This window comes from Amblyomma americanum, chromosome 1, assembly GCF_052857255.1.
Source record: "Amblyomma americanum isolate KBUSLIRL-KWMA chromosome 1, ASM5285725v1, whole genome shotgun sequence".
Taxonomy (NCBI): Eukaryota; Metazoa; Arthropoda; class Arachnida; order Ixodida; family Ixodidae; genus Amblyomma; species Amblyomma americanum.
This window is the reverse complement of record NC_135497.1, coordinates 8,825,487-8,849,365: the sequence shown is the minus strand read 5'-3', so window position 1 is coordinate 8,849,365 and position 23,879 is coordinate 8,825,487. Positions and strand designations below refer to the sequence as shown.

Here is a 23,879-nt window from a genome sequence, read left to right as displayed (position 1 = left end):
ATACGATTTCACCGTGGGAAAAACAACGCTGTGGCTCATGCACTCTCGCGAGCGCCTGTCCATAGCAAGGAAGGTCATGCGACCGACTGCCTGACAGCCGGAGAGAGTGAGGGACAGACCCGAGCCGTAGCTGATGTAAGGAACGCGGACCAACCGTTGATCCAGGGCTAGAGCGTGAACCACGCGAACTATGCGAGTTCCATGGGGATCGTGTTCAGCAGAAAGGAGCTGCTCGAAGCTCAGCAGAAGGATCCGTTTTGTTGAAAGGTGTTCGACGGGTTCCGGGAGCTCCACGCACACGGAGACTGCTGGTTTTGCTGTTGGTGCGGAGTGCTTGGAAAGAGCTGGTAGTGCTATGAGCGCGATGGATTGCATGAGCTCCTCATGCACCCGATTAACAGCCAGACTCCCTGGCAGATCGCGGCGTGTGACATCATGGGACCGTATCCTATGACACTGAGTAGGAACAAGTTCTTGCCGGTGGTCACGCATCACTTCAGCAAGTGGGTTGAACATTTCCCCCTTAGAAAGCTGATGGCACGAGTGATCATGGACAAGCTGATGGAAGTATTCACCAGGTTCGGTTTCCCAGAGGAGCTGATAACGTACAACACGTCCTACTTCACTGCGAAGGTGTTTGTTGATTCGTGCACTGCTCTCATCATTAAGCACAAGAAAACGACCACCTATCATGCTCAGTCGAACCCCACGGAACGAGTCCATTGCAACGTTAAGCATATGCTTGTCGCGTACTCTGAGAGGCACAAAGATTGGGACTCCTATCTGCCGGAGATCGCGTTTCCTTTGCGTTCCGGATTCTATCGGACAGCAGGAAGATGCCAGTCACTTCGTCAGGACGAGCTGAATACACGACGCAGCTGCGCGCTAACATGACTGATGCCTTACGCAAGGCTCGCCGCAACCTTTTCACTGCTAGGGCACAACAGAAAGCACAGTACGACCGCTCGCACCGGGATGTCCACTACGAAGTGGACGATCTGGTGCTTCAACGCCAGCATGTTCTCAGCGATGCTAGCAAACGGTTTGCGGCCTCGTTGGTGCCAAAATGGATCTGGCCGTTCTGCGTGCAAGAGAAACTTTCCTTGCTTGTTTCCTTGCTCGAGGACTTGCGGTCGAAACCGACAGGCGGACCGGTGCACGTATGCGACCTGAAACATTACGTGCAGCGAGATGAGTGGGTGGGTAGAGTACACAGCCCGACCCGCGCCGCAGTCAGAGAACGAGCGCTGTGGTCAGCCGGCGAACCCCGCGTCCCGCTATAACTTGCGCCCTAGGCAGAAACAGAATCTGCCTGCGTAGCCTTGAGAGAGGGCGCGAGCCAGCAGGCGGTCTTGTTAGATGCATGAACGTACGGGTCGCTTGTGCTGATCAGTGTCACGCATGACTGACTTGCTTTAACCCTCATGACTCTCGTGAGGGTCGAACAGCCATGTAGCATGCGCTGTGGGAGATGGCTACATCTGTGTTGACCTTTTTCAGCGCAGATGGAAAAGAAGCAGGGCATATCAGAACGACACCGTTCCACTACAAACTACCAGCCACGTACCATCCAGTTTTGGCTATGCATTGCGCCCAAGGCACGACGTTACGCCACGCCCGCGACCTGCAGTCGCCACCCTGCTGTAACCACGCCACCCCAGCTACCTGCCACATCGCATCGGAGCTGCCCACCCGCCGACTGTGCGCCACCGCCTGCCAGGGCCTCATTACCACCGCAACCCTGGGTCCTCGCCTGCTGACCAGGTATGCCAGGGCAGCCCAACCGCGGCCTCAACCATAGAAGTGCCGCAGCCCTGGCCCCTGAAACCACCTGACCCAGTACCTCAGGGGGCGCAGCCGTGGACCTGGTCTTCAAGCCATCGCAGCTGACGCCAAGGAGGCGGTCATCCAAATTGACCGGAACGGCGCAGCAGCGCGTACTCTGAAGACCGAGACGGTGAGCAAGACGCCTTTCGACAGCGTCATTGCGTGGGAAGCCAAGCCTACGGAGCAAAGCAGCTGATCGGCGGGGGCGTGGCGCGGCCGTCAACTGATGGACCTGCGGGAGCTGAAGAACATCGAACCTCGATCCCTGAATGGTGGAGAAGATCAAGTAATGTTGTCCCTGTTTCTGTGTTCGGGAGGCTTCTTAAGGAGGGGAGGATGTGGGATACACTGGTATCCCCCCTCGTCCCCCGCGCCAGCGTTGATCGTGACTTCCACGTGCGCGCTGGCCACCAGAAATGTGGAGAGAAGGCACCCCTGCGACTCTGCTCATTTCCGCCCCAGCACTGACGTGACGTCACGGTAGCGCGCTGCCTACTGTGGGAGAGGGTTGCATGCCTGAGCGTGGCAGCAACGATTTGCTGCTAGGGAGGCAATGCCCGAGGGGATAAAAGGAGGAACTCGTGGCGGGAAAGGCTCTCTCGCTGTTGGACCTGACCTGAGTGCCCCGAGGAACCCTTTCGCTGCCCGTCTGCCCCCGTACCCAACACATCTATTTTACGGATAGAACATTCTTCCGCAGTGTGCTTTGCCTCGCGTTAGGATAATAAACTATTTCCTAGCGTGCCTTTTGTTGCCTATTTCGTCCGGACCTGCCGTGGCTGCGACTCTGCGTCACGGGTTGGGGAAACGTGTTGAGTACTTGAATAACGCCTGCGTGTAGCTGCCACGGAAGTTCGCCTTCCCGACACCTGGACGCAGAGTGACCCCATAATCTACAGGCAACTTCAGGCCACTAACATTGCTAAGCTCCTGCACATTTGTGCAAAGTATTCTCGTTAAATCAGGATTTCGCGTAAAATCTTGTTTGGGCTAGAAGTTTTATGTCAAATGTGAGCTTTATAAAATTATTACGTAAGTGCTTAAGGCAAACACTAATATTAATGGGCATGATGTAACAGCAAAGTAACGTGCGGTACTTTTTTCGGTAACAGTAACGCATTACCTTTTTTTGTAGGTAACGTAAGGCGGTAATGCGTTAATCTGGTGCTTCACTTGTGACATAGCAACCGTCTTTTGACTGCTGAAACCAAAACTGCGTGAAAAAATAACTTAGGTACCGAACATCTGTGAATTTCACGTGGTGATTCATGTTTACAAATGTCTTATGCATCACTTGAAAATAAGAATACAGTGCGAAAATGTTGGCGTGTCTACCCCTTAGCTAATACCCCTGTCACACGGACATTTCAAAGGCGATCGAGCGCTGCTACATAGGCAGTTTCAATGGCCATCGAGTCAATAGTCTATCGAGTCAACGGAGCAGCGCGGAACTCCATCGAGATTTCGAGGGCCTTTGAGCGCTGCCAAAGGTTTCTAGCGTTGCTTCGAGCAGTGCCAAGCGCACTTTCGTACACGACTCATTCATGGTACAAAAGCATGAAAAAACATTATTCGTCTAGACTTTAATGCAAGCAGCCTGTACAATAATTTTTAAAATGTATCAGACTGGTTTTAAGCGCATTAAGCGAATTCCCAGGTCTTAAGCCTGACGAAGCAGCGCTCCGACGCAGTTGGACTGGCTTGGTTTTGGCTCGTCTTGTATTAAAGTGGCTAAACCAGTGTCTGTGTCTGTCCATCGCGTACGTGCAATTAAAAAGGTTTTAAATGACATGTGCGTATGCGTGTATTTCAGCATTTAGTATACATTTATCAAATATTTTTGTTATTTTTGCAAAATCCAAAGTAGCGATCCAAAGTGGCGCCACACAAGCTTGGTGTAAGACACGAGAACCATTTCAATGGCCATTGAGATTTGCCGTGTAGCAGCGACACAACACCTTCGAGTTCGATGGCGATTGAGAATTTCGAAGGCCCTCGACTCGATGGCCATTGAAACTGGCCGTGTGACAGGGGTATAAGACTACAGCTTGTACAGTGCAGAACGTTTTCTGTATGTGAAAAATGTGCTGCAATGCTGTCACTGGTTAGCGCTCAACAAAGACAGCATCTTGACAAAACCTGGGCATCATAAATGCAGAAACCTTTATTGTTGGAGGTATAGATTTCGCATCTGGCTGATACATGCCACATAATTGAAAGCAGCCTTTCATCACATGACGCTTTAGGCCAAAACTCATGGTACCAATCGTCTTGTTGTTCACGACATGCGAGATGCTTGCATTGTTTCCTAATTAAAGCGGAAATGGACAGCATTGAGGAATCGTCCCAACTGCCGTCATAACTTGGCTAGGCTGATGGTGACTCACAAGTACCGCCTAGACAGTGCACTAGGTTAGTCTGCGTTGCTGTTGTCATGAATACAGTCAAGCCCACTTACAACAATACTGGTTGTAACAATATATTGGATATAGCAGTGGTCAGTCATGGCACTGTCAGCTTTACCATGTGTTCAGTGGGAAAATAAACTGCTTATAGCAATGCTCCCATAGCACATCATCGGTTATAACAATTAAATTTGGTCAATGACAGTCAACCTTCAAAGAAGTAAACATCAGCGTCAGCAAATGGAATCGACTTCCACAGAAAATTGCTGAATGTCACAGTGAAACATTGTTTCGGGCTTTGTTGTCAGGTGTGTAGTTGTTTGCGCGGTGCCTTAGTTTAATTTGCTCATTCATTCCTTTCAATATTTTTTTCTTGTTATTGTGGCGCCATTCTGTTCTTTTCTCGCCTTCCACACAACGGCCTCTCGCATACAATATGTATTTCCCCCCTGCAGTAATGCCGCCGGGTGCTGCAGGTATATTAAATACAACCACACCAGCCAAACCACGCTTACAGCACAAACACGAGCATGTGTGGAGCTGACCGATGGACTGAGCCGGCGCAGCAAAAGCGAAAGAACCTGTGACACGCACACGGATACACCGGTTGTGACTAAGATCCTTGCATGTCACGGCGATGCAGGGAGGAGAAACGACGGATGTGCCTCGGTGTACATCTGACATCAAATTTATTCTGGAGCCAGCATATCCCCTACATTACTGGAAACGCTAACTGTATGCTCGGTTACATAAAAAAAACTTTTCGAATGCACCCATTTCAGTCAAACTCCTTCTTTATAAAACACTGGTTCTGTAAGAGCTTGAATACGCCGCATCAATATGGGACCCTCAAGCTAAGTTACTTATATCTGTTTTGGAAAATGTTCAGAACCGTGCCGCTCGTTTTATCCTCCACAACTATGACCGCACATCAAGTGTCACACTAATGAAAAACAATTTGTCACTACCATTACTTTCATTGCACAGAAAAATTTCATGGCTATTTTTTTTTTAAGATCTACAATCTGAATCCTGTTTTGAAAAATGATTTGCTCCTTCCACCCACCTATGTTTCATCACGCATTGACCATCCATGCAAAGTGGGTGTTCCACCTTGTCACACTACCGCTCGTTCAAATTCTTTCATTCCAACTACATCATCCGAGTGGAATCACTTGCCAGCAGATATGGCACTTACCGACGATCTCAAGCGTTTTAAGAAAAAGTTAAATGCCTGCTTTTCATGTTCATGACATGTGTGCCCTTCGGTTCGTAGTCCCACATGAAATCTGTGTTGCTGATTTGTAGTTTGCCTTGTTGGTTCTTATTTTCTTTTCTTGTTTTTTTATTTTTCTTTCTTCTAGCTTTCCATGGAGGTGCACAATTGCTGAAATCTGTAAAACTCAGTGCAGTGAGCCATATGTAGTGCTGTAACCCATGAACGTATTTCCATTTCTTGTTATCTGTGTTATTGTATGTCTTGTTCCACTCCCCTCAATAACCCCTCCAGGCGCTGGGTCCACATATGTGGATGCGACTTAAGCTAAGCTTCCTCATATTTTCATACACAAGGCAAATTTCCACCTTTGAATAGCGCGCTTTTACCATTTTGATCCTTTCTGTCAAGATTGTGGCACCATCTCTTGCAGCCACAGTGAAATGTGTTTGTAAAAAAAAATGAAATATATGCATCACGTTGTTCTATGGCGGTATGAGTAAATAGCTTTCTTTTTTGCATTCTATCCTTACAAATGATCGTGAATGGTGCAGTTTATGGCTCGGAATATGTCGATAGGTTAATGTAGAAACGGCACACCAATTTTAATAGTCACAGATGAAGAAAAAGTGCTGCGGTAGATGTTCAGAGTGGCATATCTACATACGTGGACATGGCGCCTTAATGCCGAAAATATCAAAGTGGCATTTTCTCCACAACATGCCGTTTTTTTTGTGCACGTGCGGTAAAAAATGGGGTTACTGCTGACGGCCGTTGAAAACTATGCTTGTACAAAGAGAACGTTGGACGACTCCAGTGCTGAAGCATTTTTCATGAAAATAGCCAATGGAGAAGCACATCCAAAGAAGTGCGGCCGACCGAGCAATTAAGACCTGCAGAAGGTTGCAAAGAACCTCTACTTAACTGAGCCGCTGCCAACAAACAGTGCGCTATGACGAGTGAATAATGTCAGGGAGGTCTAGTAGGGTCTTAGGCCCCCTACCAATATTCAAAAATGGATCTGAGACCACTTGTGCTAGATTGCAGCCATTTTCACTGGCGGTCAGAACATTTTTTCTCTCGTTTGAAAATTTTGCTGCGGTTTTTAGCAATTATTACATTTTCTATGAAACCTGAGACGGAGAAAAATACAAAGTGGCAGCACTACGCACGGGTTGATGAAAACGGGGAGCCCGCACCCTCACACCATGGTCAGTTCAGAGCTGGCCGCTCAGCTCCAAGGCTACAAAACAACAATCAGCACAGCAAGGGAGAGTTTTTTCAGGTCTCTGAGATAAACTGAGCAAAGGATGACCTTGAAAAATGACCTCAGTTTTGTAAATACCATGCGTAAAACAGGCCGCAAGATGCTCTCTCTCTCCCTTTCCACCTGTGCTCAGATGACTCGAGACCTCTTCGATGCAGCCAGACTTGAAGCATTACTTATGATGAAAGCAATCATTGGCCACAACTTCTGAACACTTTAATTACACAACGGTGCCGATGTGAAGGCTGCATATCTAAAAGCCACGTTCGGTGCATGAATACCAAATTTTCCTCTGCCTGCCGTCACAGAATGACTGCTTTTATCTGTTTTATAAATCATGGACTACAGAATAATTCCCTGAAGCATATATTCTGACAGCTAAACATTTGTTCATGCCTAACGATCAGTTAGAAAAGGCAAGCTAATGTAGCAGTGTTTACGTTCATGTATCAGGTTTAAGGCGCTATGTCCGCAAATGTGGACACGAATAAAATATGCTTAAATATGAATATTTTTGTGTAAATTTTTGCACATTACTTCAGCTTAGTCTACTGAGTCATTTATGCAAAGATGATTTTTCCTTTCAGTAGATTTAATTGGCGCCTGAAAAGGATAATGCCCGCAGGGCTATGAGGGTATTTGAAATAAATAAATAAATAAATAAATGTGTTCCCCTGTGCAAAAGGCCCAGGCCGAAATCAAAGTAGGGAGCCTTGCCTTGGTGGAGCAGTCCATTATTAACAGGTAGAACTGAGGATTGGGCAAGATGGTGGTGATTCATCGTTGTAAGTTCAGCACCTCCAGTTTGTCTCGTCTTGTCCTCTGTCTGTTCATATGCGCTGGTTTTTAATACGATGGACATTATTAACATTGCTGAAGGGTGTGCCGCTTGCTGAAATGCTCCGGCGAGTTTCTTTTTTCATTTTTCTTTTTTCTTTTGCATTCTGCGCGATGGCTGGTAGTGAGAGCATATGCATTCTCCCATCTTCTCCTGTTCTTTGCTAACTTGCCCACAGCCCCTGCTTCGCTGATTGCACGTGTCCTGAGGACAGGCGTTACCGCGTCAGGTGAGCTGCTGCATTGCTGCACTGGCCACGCGCATTGCTAGCGTGGTTTTTCTCTTGTCAGCTGTGTCTGCTGTCGTTCCCTTGTTTCTGCAAGCTCCTTGGATTTCCCATCAAGAATTGCTTCCGGAAAGTGGGCTTGATGCCAGTGACGTGGAGGCTCGCAAAGCTCCCGCCGGTGCAGTGATGACGGTGCTTTGGTCACTGGTGACCAGTGAGGATTGAGGTATGTCACGTCGAAGACTTCTTGCACGCTGATGCTGCAGTCATGACAAAAGATCTCACCGACGACGCGATCATGGCAGCTGTCACCGTCGTGGACAGCAACGAACAGGAACTTTTGCAAGTTGTGGTGCATAGTAAAAGCTTGTTAATTCAACCTGCATTTATTCGGAAATCCGGATAATTCGAACTGCCAGCACTGTCCTGGCCAATGCCAATGTAGGTCTGTGGCATCGTACGCTCACTAATTCGGATGATATTGTGACGAAGAAGACGACAAACTGTGCAGTGGCGCGGGCAGGAGCGATCGCGCTCGGCCAGCAGCCATTAAATCATTTCATTGCCATCGATCATCGTGTCTCTTTCTTCGGCTGGCCGCCACGTAACATTTGGTGGAGCTTGCTGGGGAGTTTCGGCGTCCTGCGTCAGCCGTGGTCGTCAGCCGTGAGTTCTTGGCATGCGTCGCTCGGCCATGCCCCAGCCTTTCAGACCCGAACCGACTTCGCCGTTGTTTCCCCCCACCCCGTCCCCCGCTTAGACTACTCAACACGCCGAACTGAACCCGACACAAATGCCTGACCTATCGACCCCACCGACCCGAGATGCCGCTTACATCTGAAGACACCATTCCCCTGTCCAGGCCGTTCGGCGTGTCCTGGGGCCTCGACCGTCGGCTCTTGGCGACCTGCGGCCCGGAAGCTTCGAGACCAGGAATCATTTGGCCATCTCATTCATCGTGGCGGCCAGCACCTCACCCCTTTCTCGTTCCTGTCCAACCATCCTCTTAAGCTCGTAACCACTTCGCGCGTCTCTTTGTCACCGATCGGGACGATCGCTCGGTGGCCCCGGGTAGTGTGACGAAGACGACGAACTGTGCTGTGGCGCGGGCAGGAGCGCTCGCGCTCGGCCAGCAGCCATTAAATCATTTCATTGCCATCGATCATCGTGTCTCTTTATTCGGCTGGCTGCCACGTAACAATATAGGTCTCGAACCGGAATTCTATAGTGCAGAGTCATCAGTGAACCTCAGACATGCGTGCAACGACAGGCATGATGACAAATGTACGGCCCCGTCTCAGAATCAGTCAGACCAGGTAGTTTCGGTTGTGCTTTTCTGAACTTCGCACATTCCTGTAATCAACCAGCTAACTGAGCCCAGCTACGTGCGGTTTCGGGCGCTGATTGGTGCAAGTGCTTTTGTCCGTGTGGTTCGTTCTCTTCGATTCTTCCAGTGCGTCGAAACTGCGCGCTCATTACATGTCGTTCGCTGTTTGTGCAATGAAGGCTCTTCACACGCAGCGCTTCCGCTTGTGAGGGGTGTGACGCAATAGCAATAGAGCTCCAGCGGTACTGCATCGCGCAGTGAAGGATGCCGGGGGAACCGCTCACCACTTTTGAATAGTTCTGCTTATACACCCCCCAGCAGTATGCATGCAATAAAGCACTTATGAAAATGTGAAAAATAATCATAGTCGCGCCATTCTCATCTCAAAAGCACGCAGCCACTGCCCAGTCTTTCACCAAAAAAATATACCATGATGCAAGCGGTTATTGTTAGTTTTCCAGGATGATTCGATAATTAGACCATTTTTTCCAGTCCCCTGATGTTCGAATTAACGAGCTATTACAGGCATTAGAACGATAAAGCCCCTCCGAATCTTTCCTCTCATTAAATGCTCTAAAGTTAGTCATCTTTCATATTTCTCAACAACCCGATTAAAACAATGGTATTTTCATGGCACTTGAATATTTTTTAAGTGGGTTTGACTATAATTTGTTTCCTTAGCAAATAAGGAGCCAATTAGCAAGTTTCGTTTGCGAGCATTGAATAGAACATTTCAGTTTGGGAGTAAATGAAATTACCTTGGGGTTTGTTTCCCTAAATGCATTGGAGTGAATGTAACATTGTTTAAGGTATGTGACCACCTTCAAGAAAAAAAGATTTCAATTTTAGTCTGAATTTTAGTTCTTTCCTGGCTTATAAGGCTTGGGTGAATGGAAGTCTGTATAAAAAATTATTGAAATTTAAAAAAAAATTCATACAATATTTCATATGTCTATTGCACCAACAGTTATAGCTCCACAACGGGAGGTGTGATTCAAAATAAACTTGGCAGGTGTGTGTGTAGACGACAATATTCTGTGCAATCAACCACCATAATTGCCATATCTCTAAGGCTAAAATGCGTTATAAAAATATTGATAATGTTTACATCCGACAAAAATTTTTCCAGACAATTGCTTATAACATGAAATATTAGTGCCCATTTTTAGTCATTTTGCTTCAGTTCACAGATTAACATATAAAGGAAGAGCTCACAGAGTTTTATGCCAAAATATTTATTAGGAGAGAAGTTATCACCGCTCACTTAACTTTGGGATGCAAGAAAACGTTTTGAGAAAAATGGGTTTAAAGATTTGAAACAAATGTGTAGGTAATAAAAAAAACTTGCAGTACATCTAAAATCCACCAGACTTATAGCTTGGGTCCTCCTTAGATGGAACAGAGTCTCCTTCTGTGTGAGCAGAAACACGAGTTTTTTTTTCTGTCCTGTTTCGCATCCCCAGCTGACTGACATGCCGCCTTCTGCACACTGTCGTTGTCACCCTTGAGGCGCGCCTTCATAGTGTGGTAGCCAGGTTTGATGCCTGCCTACTTCAATATGTCCAACATGCCCCTGTTTCCATCATTGAACTGACAGACAGCATCATAGCACAGTTGTAGCACAGGCTGCTTGCTGGCATGTGGTGGAGGTGTGAGCAGACAAGCTTGTCCTCTTGTCAGAGGTTTGCAAGTCGTGTTTGAATGTGTGTGTGCGGCCACTATGGTGGCTCTGTGGTTTTTGGAGCTCGGCTGCTGACCCGAAAGTCGTGGGTTCGATTCCGGCTGCGGAAGTTGCATTTTGATGGAGGCGAGATTCTAGAGGCCCATGTACTATGCAATGTCAGCACATGTTAAAGAACCCCAAGTGGATGAAATTTCCGGAGCTCTTCACTACGGCGTCCCTCATATCCTGAGTTGCTTTGGTATGTTAAACTCCAATAAACGAGAAACCATCTTTGAATGTGATTTCATGCAGGAGCTGGCACTAATCGAGAAGGCTTTGTGAGTTCTTAACAGTGTGGGGATCCTTTGAATGTCTGTTTGCATGTAGTGAGGCCCCCTTGCCATTTTGGACATGGGAGTTTTGCATGCGATGCACCTGCCTTTGCCCTTTCTCAAGGGAGCCCCGCTTTCTCTGTGTTGCCTGCACAGTTTAGCAGTCCTTCCTCGGGAGCTTCCACTTAATTGCAGGTCGAGCCGCCGTGGTGGCTCAGTGGTTATGCCGCTCGGCTGCTGACCTGAAAGACGGGGGTTTGATCCCGGTAGAGGCGGTCAAATATCGATGGAGGTGAGATTTTAGAAGCCCATGTACTGTGCGATGTCAGTGCATGTTGAAGAACCCCAGGTGGTCAAAATTTCCGGAGCCCTTCACTACGGCATCCCTCATAGCCCGAGTCGCTTTGGGACGTTAAACCCTCACAAACCATTAATTGTAGGTGATGCCAGCGCATTGTGCACACAGCAGCAGAACCCATTTCGTTGGCTGTTTCTGCTTTCTTTTTGATTGGGGAAGGTATGTGTCTATCTCCGCTTTTGCCAGCTAATCATAGGCATCAAGTTGCCAAATAACTGGCACGCAACTTGGTTTTATCAGTGCAGGCCCGTTGGTCCTTGTCCAGACCAGATTCCCAGGTTATCCCTTGATGACGATATTGCCAACGCATGTGGAATGCTTTTTGGTGCGACCCTCTGCTGTTGGCTGCGTCGAGCACGTGAGGGGGAGCACGCAAAAATTTATCTGATTGAAAACAAATGCATGGGCAACATAAACCGCTTGCTGACGTCTCATATGAGTTTCGAACTTCTTGGTTGTACGTGTGGTGCAAGCAAGAAAGCCTGCCGCACGTGCTTCCATTCTATCTGTTGTCAGACACCCTCCATCACCCCAAAGTATGTTGGAAGCTCTTTGCGTCATACTTGCAGCAGCCCTGCGTTGATTGTTTTCAGCTAGCCGACCCACTCAATATTAGTTGCAGTTGTAATAAATTTCATGTGTGTGATCACACCTGCTGTATCCCTCAACTACGGACGTGACTGCAATTTCCGAGCAATGTCGCTGCATCCGAGGAGTCGAGAAGAATTTCCTCAAGTGAAGTTAAAATGTGTATTTAAGGTGAGGGTCTTGATCAAAATCAGACTTCTTTATTATTGACATCATTTTTGTTTCGATAGATGGGTGCCGCCATGTTCGTATTACCTGAGCACCACCTACCGCTGACGCCATCATGGGCTGATAATTTGCAGCCCATGCGGCAGATGGAGCAGCGTGTGATCTCTGGTAGTGCCATCTGCTTGTTTTATTCCTACCAAACTAGAAATCATGCATGGGGGCTCTCCTCATGTTCATCCTCATGTGTGCCCTGCCATTAGTGCCTGCAACAACTATCCGGGAGGAGGCGACCATTCTTCGTCAGGGCGAGCAGTCGTAATCGGTGAGTGACATGCTCACAGTTTGTGTGTAATTTCTGTTGCCGGTTCCATGTAGGGTGCCTGTGTTGCATGATGGAAAAATGAAAGCGAAATGTGTTGAAACACAAAATCGGGGTGAGCGATCGAATATCTTTATTTTTAAGGAGCACAGTTTCTCATGAACGCTCTCGCTGCCTGCTTGTCCATGGTGAGTGTGACAATTTAGACTGCAGAGCTTACGACAGAGTCGCTTATTCACAAATTTAATTTTCTGGAGAAAACAATGAGCTGTGACTGAAAAGAATCCAAATCTGATCATTGCAATGTTTGCTTGCGGCAATACGCGTGATGAAACAAATTCGGTTCCTCCTGCCACACGCATTATGCTGTTCATACTACAAGCAGTACAAACCAGTTCACTTGAAGCGGTCCGCATTCTCACCCACTCCGCTCCTGCTAGTACTCACTGGTCCACAAATACTGAAAAATGTATAATTACACGGGCTGATAGATTGATGCGCTACTGTAATGCTGTTACTGCTTACTGGCAGACCGAATCACTGCACCTGTGTTGAGAATTCCATTCTCAGTTGGGAAGGGGCACTGCTCAAGTTGTAACATTTGTAGATTTGTACGGTTGTGCATTGTCTAATTGAGTGGACCTGTTTACAATGTATTCTGTGTGCTTTCAGTCGATTTATTACAATATATGGCAGTGTTTACCATGCCATGCATGTCGTGTGCTCTTTCTTCTTTCGTTGCCGTCGCTGCATTCCTACTGACTTTGCAGTTGGGTAAAAAGTTTGTGTTGCCACTTCCATTCATGCCATGGTGTGCAAATGTGATACTATTTTTATACTAACGTCATTTTTTTTTTTTCAGATGGCGATGCTTACATGCACCTATGTCCATGAACATGTGGGGTGGCAAAATGAAGCTGTGGCCAAATTTATGAAGTCACTACATCTTGTCTGTTGAATTAAAATTGCTTTGCCCGAGCCATCTAAAAGCCCAGTCCCGTAAAATTACAGTAATCCCTCGTTATAACGAAGTCAGTGGGATGACGAAAAAATTCGTTATAAGCGGTAATTCGATATAAGCGACCACCCGAGAAAGTCTAAAGCCGCCGAGCTATAATTGCGCCGCAACTCCGATGATGTTAAAATACAATGTATTCAGTGAAGCAAAACATTATTCAGGTGCGAAAAAGGCAGTGAGCTTTGGCTGTTTCAAGTTCTTACCGGGCACGTGCAACCCCTGCTCTAATCTGACCAAGCATTGCACGAGGCCGCGGTTGCCACCCATGCATTCAACCTGCGGGGTATTTTGAATCACGAAGGCAGTGGACGCTTTTACGGGGGTGTTTCGGTGCATTTCGAAGACAGTGGCCGGTTTTATGGGGGTGGGGGGGTGTCACGGAAATGCTGTGGCTCGAGTCTGAGGTTGTGTTTGTTGTGCTCAAAAAACGATTAGCCGCTCATTGTGGGTACACAGTGGGATCGTGAAAACAACGGTTTTGCAGTAGGGGCTTTGCATGATTACTAGTCAATTTTTTTCCTGAGGTGCGCATCCGTGAAGTTTGCAAAATGAGTTTTTCGGCTTGATGCTGTCGACAACACCGTGCTAATTGTACGGTTCAAGTGTTGCGCGTCGCTACCACGCTGTTGGCAGATGTCTAGGAACAAAATTCAATGACCCTACCACGCATTTAGAGCGTTTGTTTAGTCGGATGGCATGAATTGAGCATGACCGGCTCAAGAAAATCGCCGGCGAAACACCATCGTTGCGTTGACCGACCATGTTGACAGCCTGACTCGTTGCTGTCGACGACACCGTGCTAATTGTACGGTTCAAGTGTTGCGCGTCGCTACCACGCTGTTGGCAGATGTCTAGGAACAAAATTCAATGACCCTACCACGCATTTAGAGCGTTTGTTTAGTCGGATGGCATGAATTAAGCATGACCGGCTCAAGAAAATCGCCGGCGAAACACCATCGTTGCGTTGACCGACCATGTTGACAGCCTGACTCGTTGCTGGCGACGCTCGGCTTTTTCGTATTTTTGGCAAGTTACCGGTCGATTTGCACCATCAAAAGTGCAACGAAGCTAGGGGCGATGTTTTATTGCAATGCAGGCTGATTGCGGCGAGCGGCAAGCAAATTTCTAGACCGTCTTCTCCGAAGTCGTCTTCTCAGTTTGTCAACTTAGCTCCGCTCATCGAACACGGCAAAGGGCATGCAACCAGCAGTCGCTTGCGGCCAGGCAGCAGCTCAACACCCTTGTTCACACTTGCAAGCGCGACCTGTGGGTCGTCTTCTCGTATGAAGCGAAAACTCTCGGGAATGATGTTGTTTGCGCGCTTTCGAGAGTTTCATCTGCTTTGGCCGATGTGAAACGGTTAGGCTTAGCGACGACTACGGCAGCCAGGGTGCAGCTCAGTTCATTGCCGAAAGCTCAGCTCGCTCGCAATTCGCAAGTGTGAATGGGCTGATAATCTGAAGGATACTTCTTTTGTGCTTTCTGGCACATTTCAGTGCCAAAAGTGCTCTTTAGAGTGGTAATACTTTGCTCACCGAGCGCACGCCATAGAATGCTACGGCGCAACTCTGCCCTGCGGTCTTTTGGCCACTTTTCGACACCCAAGAGACCGCGGTTTTCTGCCATCGCAAAGCATCACGAAAACTTTATTTTTGTTTGGATTCTGTCATGGGGGACACCAGTGATGTGATTGCAACTGATTCGGGCACGCTGCACCATGGAATTTGACAGCTTCTGTTCGCTCTGCTGTTAACAGCTGGGGCATTCGGCACTTGCTTGGTTAATGGGGGAGAGAGGGTGGCCAACCAAGTTAATGAAAAATGTCTCTTATTCCTGGTTGTCTGTTACAGCAGTGCTCTTGTAATGGGGTTCAAATATCAAACGAAATGTGTTTGAGAAATGCCTCTGGCATAAATGTTGTATAAATGGCTTGCACATGACACCACTTCCGCCACCATCATGTGCTGGTGGTCATGCTTCAAAACCATTCGGCCGTCCCCGCCTGTCCACCCTGCGATGCCTGACTGCCCCTGGACGCTTTAGGTTATTTGCTATCATTTCGAATGCGATGCCTGCTCCACAGAGGAATGAGCCATTCAGTGTGGACAGTTACTCTGAACTTGTTGGATCAGTGTGCGTGCCCTACACAGAAAAGGTGCACATGTGCGATGATATGAATCTCTACATGCTGTGACCGGGAGTCAAGACAACGATTGTTGATGTATTCCAGTGGTGGAACTGACAACTGGCTTCTTGTAGCAGCTTTTGTAGCAGACGAAATCGCAGTTGGTAGCAGCGATTTCAAGTTTTGTAGCAGGAAAAATGGCATTTTGTAGCAGATATTTGAGCCTTTGTAGAAGGAAAAAACTGTTTCTTAGCAAAATTTCATGTCTCGAAGCACCTAAATAAAGAAGGCTTGTTTTATTTCTGGAACAGCCAAGCTCAGGTGTTTATGATGACCTATCCATGCAAAAACAAGATTTAAGCCCAAATTAAGTCTGAAGTGCTGTCCTTTCCTTAAAAAGCCCGAAAAATAAGCAAACAGGAGATTTTGCTAAAAACAAAGCCATTTTTGTTCAGAGGGAAGACATAGAAACAGAGCTATAAAAATGATACCATTCTTAAAACTGCAAATTTTAGGTACTATTTCTTCTCTTTTCTTGATGACTCCAGCTCAGACAGCGCCGCAACGAGCATATCCTGTCCATTCTTCAGAAGGGCTTGCAACAACTGCAAAATTTTTAGACTTGATGCCTTTTGCGAAAAGCAGCTCAGCATTGGTGATCATATTCCTGGCTGCAGCCTGATCTTTTACAGTACCTTCTCTTCATTCTGACCTCTTTTCTGGGTGTCCTTGTCCGGTACATCAGCCTTCTTTTGCTTGTTTTGCCCGTGTCTCTTCTGCTGCATCTGCCTCCAACCACTGCAGCTGTCACTTCCGCGATCCTTTCACTGCTCTGATTAATCGTTGTGTCTTAGGAATGGCAGCTGGATTTCGGCCAAAACGCTGGGAATATGTCATTACAGACCGAAGCAAAACTTTGTATTGAAAAGGACGATTGGTCTCTCAGCACTTGCCGATTTTCACTGAAGCCACTCTCCAAATGAGCATTGCTGTGCGAGAGGCACAGAAGTGCTTTTACGAGTGCCGCCAACAAGGGATATTTTTGAGCCCCATCCTCTTGCTTGAGTTAGAAAAATTTTTGCCAGAAGTCATCAAGTCGTTCGGATTATTTGGCTAATATCATCTGAGACACAAAGACTGAATTCATCCATGAGGGCAGAGACCTCGTGAGCTGCGATGACCTCCGGCAGCGATGACCAGCATGGATGAAGATGGTCACTTTCTTCGCGCCATTTTCTTCCAATCAGCACAGGTTTTGAACAGTGTTGCCGGCAGATGTCGGGTTCCACGACAGTGAATTTCGGTATTGCTCTCGGCAGAGTTATTCAGCAGTGTTTTGGCGCAGACGTGGCGCAAAAGTAGGCAAAAAATCGATTTTGTAGCAGCATGTAGCAGGATTTCTGGTTTGGCGCAATTGGCGCAGCAGTTCCACCACTGTGTATTCTTTGAAGTGATCTAAAGGGATACTGTAAACTACAGTAAAAGCTTGTTAATTCGAACTTCACGGGACTGGAAAAAAGTTTGAATTATCTGATGTTCGAATTCTCGAATGGCCTCGAAAAAACTGACAAGAACCATTTGCATTACGGTATATATACCGTATTTACTCGCGTAATTAACCCACTTGCATAATGAACCCACCCCACTTCCCCCCGTTTCGCACCATCACGGTCCACAAAGCATTTCTTGGCAGTACGCCAAGATGCTGCACAGCAATAACATCACGGTGTGTTTACCTTTTGACGTTAGCCCTAGCAAGGAGGAGAAGCGAACTTTGCAGAGTGCCAGCGCTTGTCCGGTTGTGCAAGCCTTGTTTTCGGTACATTCGCCTTAAGGGCGACCTACATGGAGCGAACTTGCGCTGCGGATTTTGAGCGGATTGCTTGCAGCACCACAAGCGGCGGAAAACGGCGAATGCCGCCGGACCGCTGCCGCCAGGATTTAGAAACGGCGTGATTTCATATGCTTAGTAAAATTCTGAAATGAACAGCTGTGCATTTAGAATTAAGCTATTGTTTATTCAATGACGACAAAAAGGACGAATTATTCTTCGTGGCCCCTTTCTGAACCAAAATAGTTAACCGGTTTGAACCTCCTGCGCTTCCTGACGTCAACTGACGCGTAGTGGCTAAGCCTAGCAGCTTTGAAAATTCAGAAGCATTCTGAAAATCTGGCGCGTTTCATCGCTATAATTTTGCACTGCGGGCATCTTCAGACAAAGCGAAAGCTTTGTGTGACTTTTGTTTGCCGTGAAATGAGGCACACTGTAGCGGTAACGACGAGTTCGGGGTGAAGCGAGAGGCCGCTTCGCATTCGGCAGGTGCGGCCATGTTGTAGAAGCAGGCGGAAGTCAGACGTGGTCGCGCCCTGATTGGTCCGCACTGACAGCCCACATTGGCCGCTTCCGGCCACCGGTTGACCGCCGGTACCGCCGGGTGATGCTAAAAGCCGGCTTCATGATCGCAGCTGACCGTGTGCTTCCATTGGCGACTGATGGGTGGAAGGATGGACGGCACTCGCAAAGGAAAAAAAAATGTTTTTCGCATCTAATTTGTAGTGCCCGTCCGAAGTCATAGCCTTTCATGGGCTTTGGCTGGGACCGCACCGACAGTACTTATCTGTATATCCGAATTAACAGGGCTCGAATTAACGACTATTTAGTTGCGAGTTGCGGAGGTTGCGCAGAAGTGAGAGTAGGCAGCCGCCACCACGGCCACCAAATCCTAACCTCCGGCGCCGCCGGCCGCCGCACCGATGGTGGTGCTATTTAGGCTTTACCCACTTTTCCACGGTTTTATCTGATTTCATCTTCTGTCCCTGTTTAGGATGTGCGCAGCCTCTAACTATGCGGAGGTGCTTTTTTTTTTTTGGCCACGTGCTGTGTGCCAAGCCACCCAGACGCGGCAGCACGTAGTTCAAATTATCCATATCGGAACCGACTCGCTTTTGAATTAACAGGCTTTTTTATACACCGATCTCTATTGAGCTTGGTCGGACGAAGTAGTGTGGTTCAAATTATCCTAAAATTCGAATTATCGAGGTTCGAATTAACGAGCTTTCACTGTACCTAGTTTACTCATCTAGCTTTGTGGCACTGGTAGGAACATACCGTATTTATATGATCGTAAGTCGACTTGATTATAAGTCGCGCCTCGCACGCAGGAGGTGCGGGGTTTGATCCCCAGTGCCGCCAAGTTCTTACCGGTGATACAATGGGTACAAGCTTTCCCCTGGCCTGGTTGGTGCTCGGCTTCTTTAGGGTGAAATGCTTGGGAAATGGATCTTTGACCCCACCTTGAGAAGAAGAAAAATACTTTGTGTCATGGCACTCTTAGGCCTCAGATACCCTTGTGCCATAAAAATCACAATCATCATCGAATATAAGTCGACCCCCTCCTATATCGCATGTCAGGAAAAAGAAAAAAAAAGAATGGCATGCCCATGGGCACATTCCAAAATGAAATTGATTAGTCATTGGACTACTTGTCCGCACTTGCATCATCATGTTCACTAGTGCTGCCGTCAGCATCGCTGTTGCGGTCCCACAGCACATCGTCCTAACGTCGTCATCCTGTGAAATTCTACACTTTTCAAACAACCGTACCATGACATAGCTTGGAACAGCTGAAAATTTTGCATCGCTGCAGCCACCATCCCTGCCTTTTATCACCCGTTGAGAGACGTCGATGCTTGCGGCCTGGAGCACAGCTGTTCATTTCTTCAGCGTAAAGAATGACAGCCATCTTGAATGTAGCCGTGAACGAGCACTGGACGCATACCGGACCCGGAGTACAAATGATGATTGATGAAACACTACATTAAAAAATTGGTGGTGGTTTAGCTCTGGGTAAACCTGGAGTGAAGCGATAGCTACAGCTGGCAGAGTGGAATTTACTCAGTCGAATTGCAAAGTCAGTCTTTCGCCACTCCGTTTCACTGGGCTTTCCTCCTTCATCTTCGTCCCACTTGAAGCGGCGCATGCGCGCAGCTGTTGGAGCTCTGTTTTGCCGGCGTGCCGCGCCACTGGCAGCAGCAGCTGCTCCGCATCTCTTGGCTGGTCACGTGATCAACCACGTGCCGCCGCCACGATCACGTGCCACCGCGATACTGAACGCTCGAAATGCTACCGTAATGTAGCTATCGCTACAAAAACTGGTAAAACATGGCTGGCAGTCAAGTCAGATGTGTCAAACTGAGCCAAAGAGAAACAATGTGCATGCGGCGTCGGCTCTTCCATCAGCTACCGACACTCCCCAGAAGTGCTGCCGTTCCAAGTGGTGGTGATGCCGTGATTGGAACAGCAGCCTTTCCGTCAACTGTCGGCCCTCCCATGAGCGCCGAGTGCGCAGTAAAAAATAAAAAATAAAAAATCCTTCTGAGCAAGCACACAGAACAGTCTAATGCTACTGGGTGGAGCTGTCGAGCAAACATAAAATTGCAACCACGCTGTACCATCCCTGATGTCTTGTTTGCCTTGCTGTTATTTATGGTATCGTGCTTTGGTTTCGATTGTAAGTCGACCCCCCACTTCGGATTTTCAAGTTTAAAAAAAAAAATAGGTCGACTTACAGTTGTGTAAATACGGTAAGCCTTCAAATATTTGGCGGCGCACAACCATTTCACCACCGGGTGGATGAGAATCCTGTCTGTAATTAGTTTACAAGATGAAAAGCTGGGCCTTGGAATGCCGCTTTCTCTGCCGTTGTTGCTCACTGCGCTTGTTGCAATCTTAACCGGCTTACTTAGGGCTGTAGCAAGGTGTAGTGGAGGAGCCCAGCCTGCGTTTGTGTTGTCAATCAAATCAGTTGGCGTCCTGGCAGATCAAAAACATTCACTTCTTTAGGGTGCATACAGTCCTTACTTCCCATGTTTTTGCAAATGTTTAGTTCACAGCACAAAGCTCTTACCTGTTGCGAAGTGCACTCCGCAAACACCTAAATTGGGGTTATTGGGGTCTAAATTGGCTTGCTTAATGTGAGCCAGCCACAACCCACACCGATTCATACTGAACTTGCACTTGCCTACAGTGACCTTAGGAATGCGGAAGAAGTTCGTGTTAGTCAGCTTCTTTTGCCTGAGCTGTCACTACGGTTGGAGCAGTCAGCAACAGCACACGAAACCATATTAAAGCTGCAGATAGACATGAACCAACACGATGTGAGCAGACAGAGGCGATGGTAAGCTAGCGGTGGTCTGGCAGTGGTTCGGCAGCATGGCTGACTGGCATCCCACGGGCACCGGATGTGACGGTGCAAGCCATGTATAGTACCTGTCTTTGCAGAAACCAAGTCCTGTATCCATTCATTTCATCTGAAGCTTCACATTCTAACATGCACTGTAATGGTGCTTGACTGCAATATTTTTCATGATCGTGCTCGCAGCAGTTGAATGGTTTGGTACCTGTTGGTGATTTTATTTTTTCTGTTGTCAAGGTTTACCAGTGGCATGTTACCACTGTTGTTCTTGTTACAGCTTGAACAGGAGGTCAAAGTAATGCAGGATCTGAAGCAAGGTGCTTTCAAAGCCTATGCTGCCTTGGGCGCCAATGATGAAGACATTCGCAAGAAGGCAAGTGTAAAATAATTAGTTCGCATCTGCATGATGTGAAGGCACTCACAGAGGAGGTAGCAGTGGGTTGGTTTTGTGTAACTCAATTGTTTAGGTCCACGGTGAAGCGATGCTTTGGGTTCAGATGGCCAAGGATTGTTCTTGATGCCTGTCTGCTGGCATTGTGATGCACAAAGAGCTGCTCCTTGCAGATAATCGAGACGGACTCGCTGATGGAAAACGTGGTGACCAACCTGTCAGACACGAACCCCCGCGTGCGGCTGGCGGCAGTGCGCTGCCTGCATTCGCTGTCCCGCTCAGTGCAGCAGCTGCGCACCACCTTCCAGGACCATGCCGTGTGGCGGCCGCTCATGCGCCTCCTCCACAACGCCCCCGACGACATCCTGCTGGTGGCCTCCTCCACTCTCTGCAACCTGCTGCTGGAGTTCTCGCCCAGCAAGGAGGTAGGAAATAATTTTTAATTGATGCTGTTTTAGTTTCATCAGCCAAACGATGACTGTGATGTGACAACTGGAATATAATCCCTGATGATGCATAACTTTAGTTCACTGCCTGCTTCAAGAGCTGGAATGACAAAAGAGTGATGTACCGTATTTACACGGTGATAAGTAGACTCGAATTAAGTCAGCCTCTCCCATATCGCGTGTCGGGAAAAAAAAAAACGGGTGCCTGTGGGCACACCCTATAAAGAAAATGTTAATCACTGGACTACTCATTCACTCTTGCGCCATCGTCCTCACTAGTGCTACTGTCGTCATTGCTGCTGCAGTCCCACAGCATGTTGTTCTAACGTCGTTGTCCAGCGAAATCCCCCACTTTGCAAACAACTGCACCACGACATCACGTGGACAGCTGAAAGTTTTGCCTCGCTGCAGCTGCCTCACCTGCCTGTGTCACCCATTCCCAGACGTCGAACTTGCGGCCTGGCGCACAGTTGTTCGCATGTTGTTCGTTTCTTCAGCGTAAAGAATGACAGCCATCTTGATGTAGCCATGAACGAGCGCTGAACGCTTACTGGACCTGGCCACTCATGACGATTGACGAAGCACTACATTAAAAACTGGTAAAACGTGGCCAGCAGTCAAGTCAGATGCGTCAAACGGGGCTGAAGAGAAGCTATGCATGTGCGGCAATGGCTCTTCCATCAGCTACCGATACTCCCTGGAAGTGCTGCCATTTCGAATGGTGGTGCCACCGTGATTGGAACAACAGCCCTTCCATCAACTATTGACACTCCCTTGAGCGCCATGTGTGCAGTTGAAAGTAAAAAAAATGATAAAACCCTTTTCCACAGAGTAGCCAAATGCTACTGGGTGGAGCCATAGAGCAAACAAAAAATTGCAACCACGCTATAGTATTTTTGATATCTTGTTTGTCTTGCCTCTATTTATGGTATTATGCTTTGGTTTCGATTGTAAGTCAACCACAGTATAAGCAAGAAGAACAGTGTAAAGAAGAATTGTAAATTAATTAAAGATTGTGGAATCAAACGGTGATCCATGTGTAATAGAGTTGAATCTCGCTGCACAACGAAATTCACGTGCCTCGCAAAACAATTTCGTTGAAGCAAACCTCATCGCACCGGAACCTGATGGATTGGACTGGGTAGTCCTTGAACAACATTTGTTTCCAAAATTCGGACAGCGTTGGTCTTCCACTGTTTTAAAACAAGTGTTGTGGCACGATTTTCGCATTGCTTCAGGCGTAGCAAATCTTGAACAGTTGACATATTTGCTGAATAAATGCACCTGCTACACTGGCTATCAAACTGCATATTTTTTTCCAGCACTCATTATAAAATACAGTATGCTGGGCGAGTTGGTTTTTAACTTCCATATCTATAGCGCTAAAGACTGGACAGAAGGAACACACAAGTCACATAACAACAACAGCAACTCAGTGCTCTGGCTATTGATGACCCTTTCAGAATAAAAAGCTCTGATGATTTAATCCAGTTCCTAAGAAGTGATCACAATATTTGGCTTCAAGGTTTTTCAGTTGATGTTAAAAACTTATACTACACGATTCCGCAAGCCGAAATCTTGTCAGCAGTCGGTGATCACATAGAAAAACATGGTGTTGTGCCATTTCAGAACGAGTGTGGAATTTCTGCCAGTGCGTTCCTCGAACTATTATCATTTTACCTCAGCTCAACTTTTGCTGAATGGAATGGGGATGTGTAAAAAAAAAAAAGAAACAGCGCTCTGTTGTGTGACTTGTGTATTCCTTCTGTCCCATCTTTAGTGCTGTAGATATGGAAGTCATTATAAAAGTGCATGTTCTCGTCTGGTGAAAGTTTGCACTGACCCTTTCAGACAATGCAGACTTCTGCCGTTGACGAAATGCACGCGTGTGCTCATTTCACTGCTTTAGGCACCTCAAAATCAATGCTTTGGGCAGCGCTGCAATGGGGTTGCTCCGATTCTTCAAAGACGTTTTTCAATGCATGGTATGAACGTACTAGCTGTACTGTAATCCCTTATTATAATGTAATCACTTTACTCAAAATATCGCTTTATTCAAAATTGCTTCTGGTCCTACCCCAAACGCATGCATTTTAAGCCGCATTACTCGAAGCACACGAAGAGCTTGACCCACTTAGAGCGAAGTGGCAAGCGGAGGCATCGCCACCGC

The 23,879-nt window shown here is 47.4% G+C and overlaps 1 protein-coding gene across 6 annotated transcripts in view; it reads left to right on the top strand.

Annotated features, from left to right (window-relative positions):
* Positions 1-23,879, top strand: part of LOC144109739 (armadillo repeat-containing protein 8-like) — a 114,493-nt gene that overhangs the window by 47,429 nt on the left and 43,185 nt on the right. For 5 of the 6 annotated variants that reach the window (XM_077642550.1, XM_077642536.1, XM_077642544.1 and 2 more), the window contains exons 11-12: positions 21,150-21,245; positions 21,437-21,688. The exons of the other annotated variant lie outside the window; for it this stretch is intronic. In XM_077642550.1, coding sequence (XP_077498676.1) covers positions 21,150-21,245; positions 21,437-21,688 — 348 coding nt within the window. The remainder of the gene's footprint in view (positions 1-21,149; positions 21,246-21,436; positions 21,689-23,879) is intronic. 6 annotated transcript variants of the gene reach the window in all.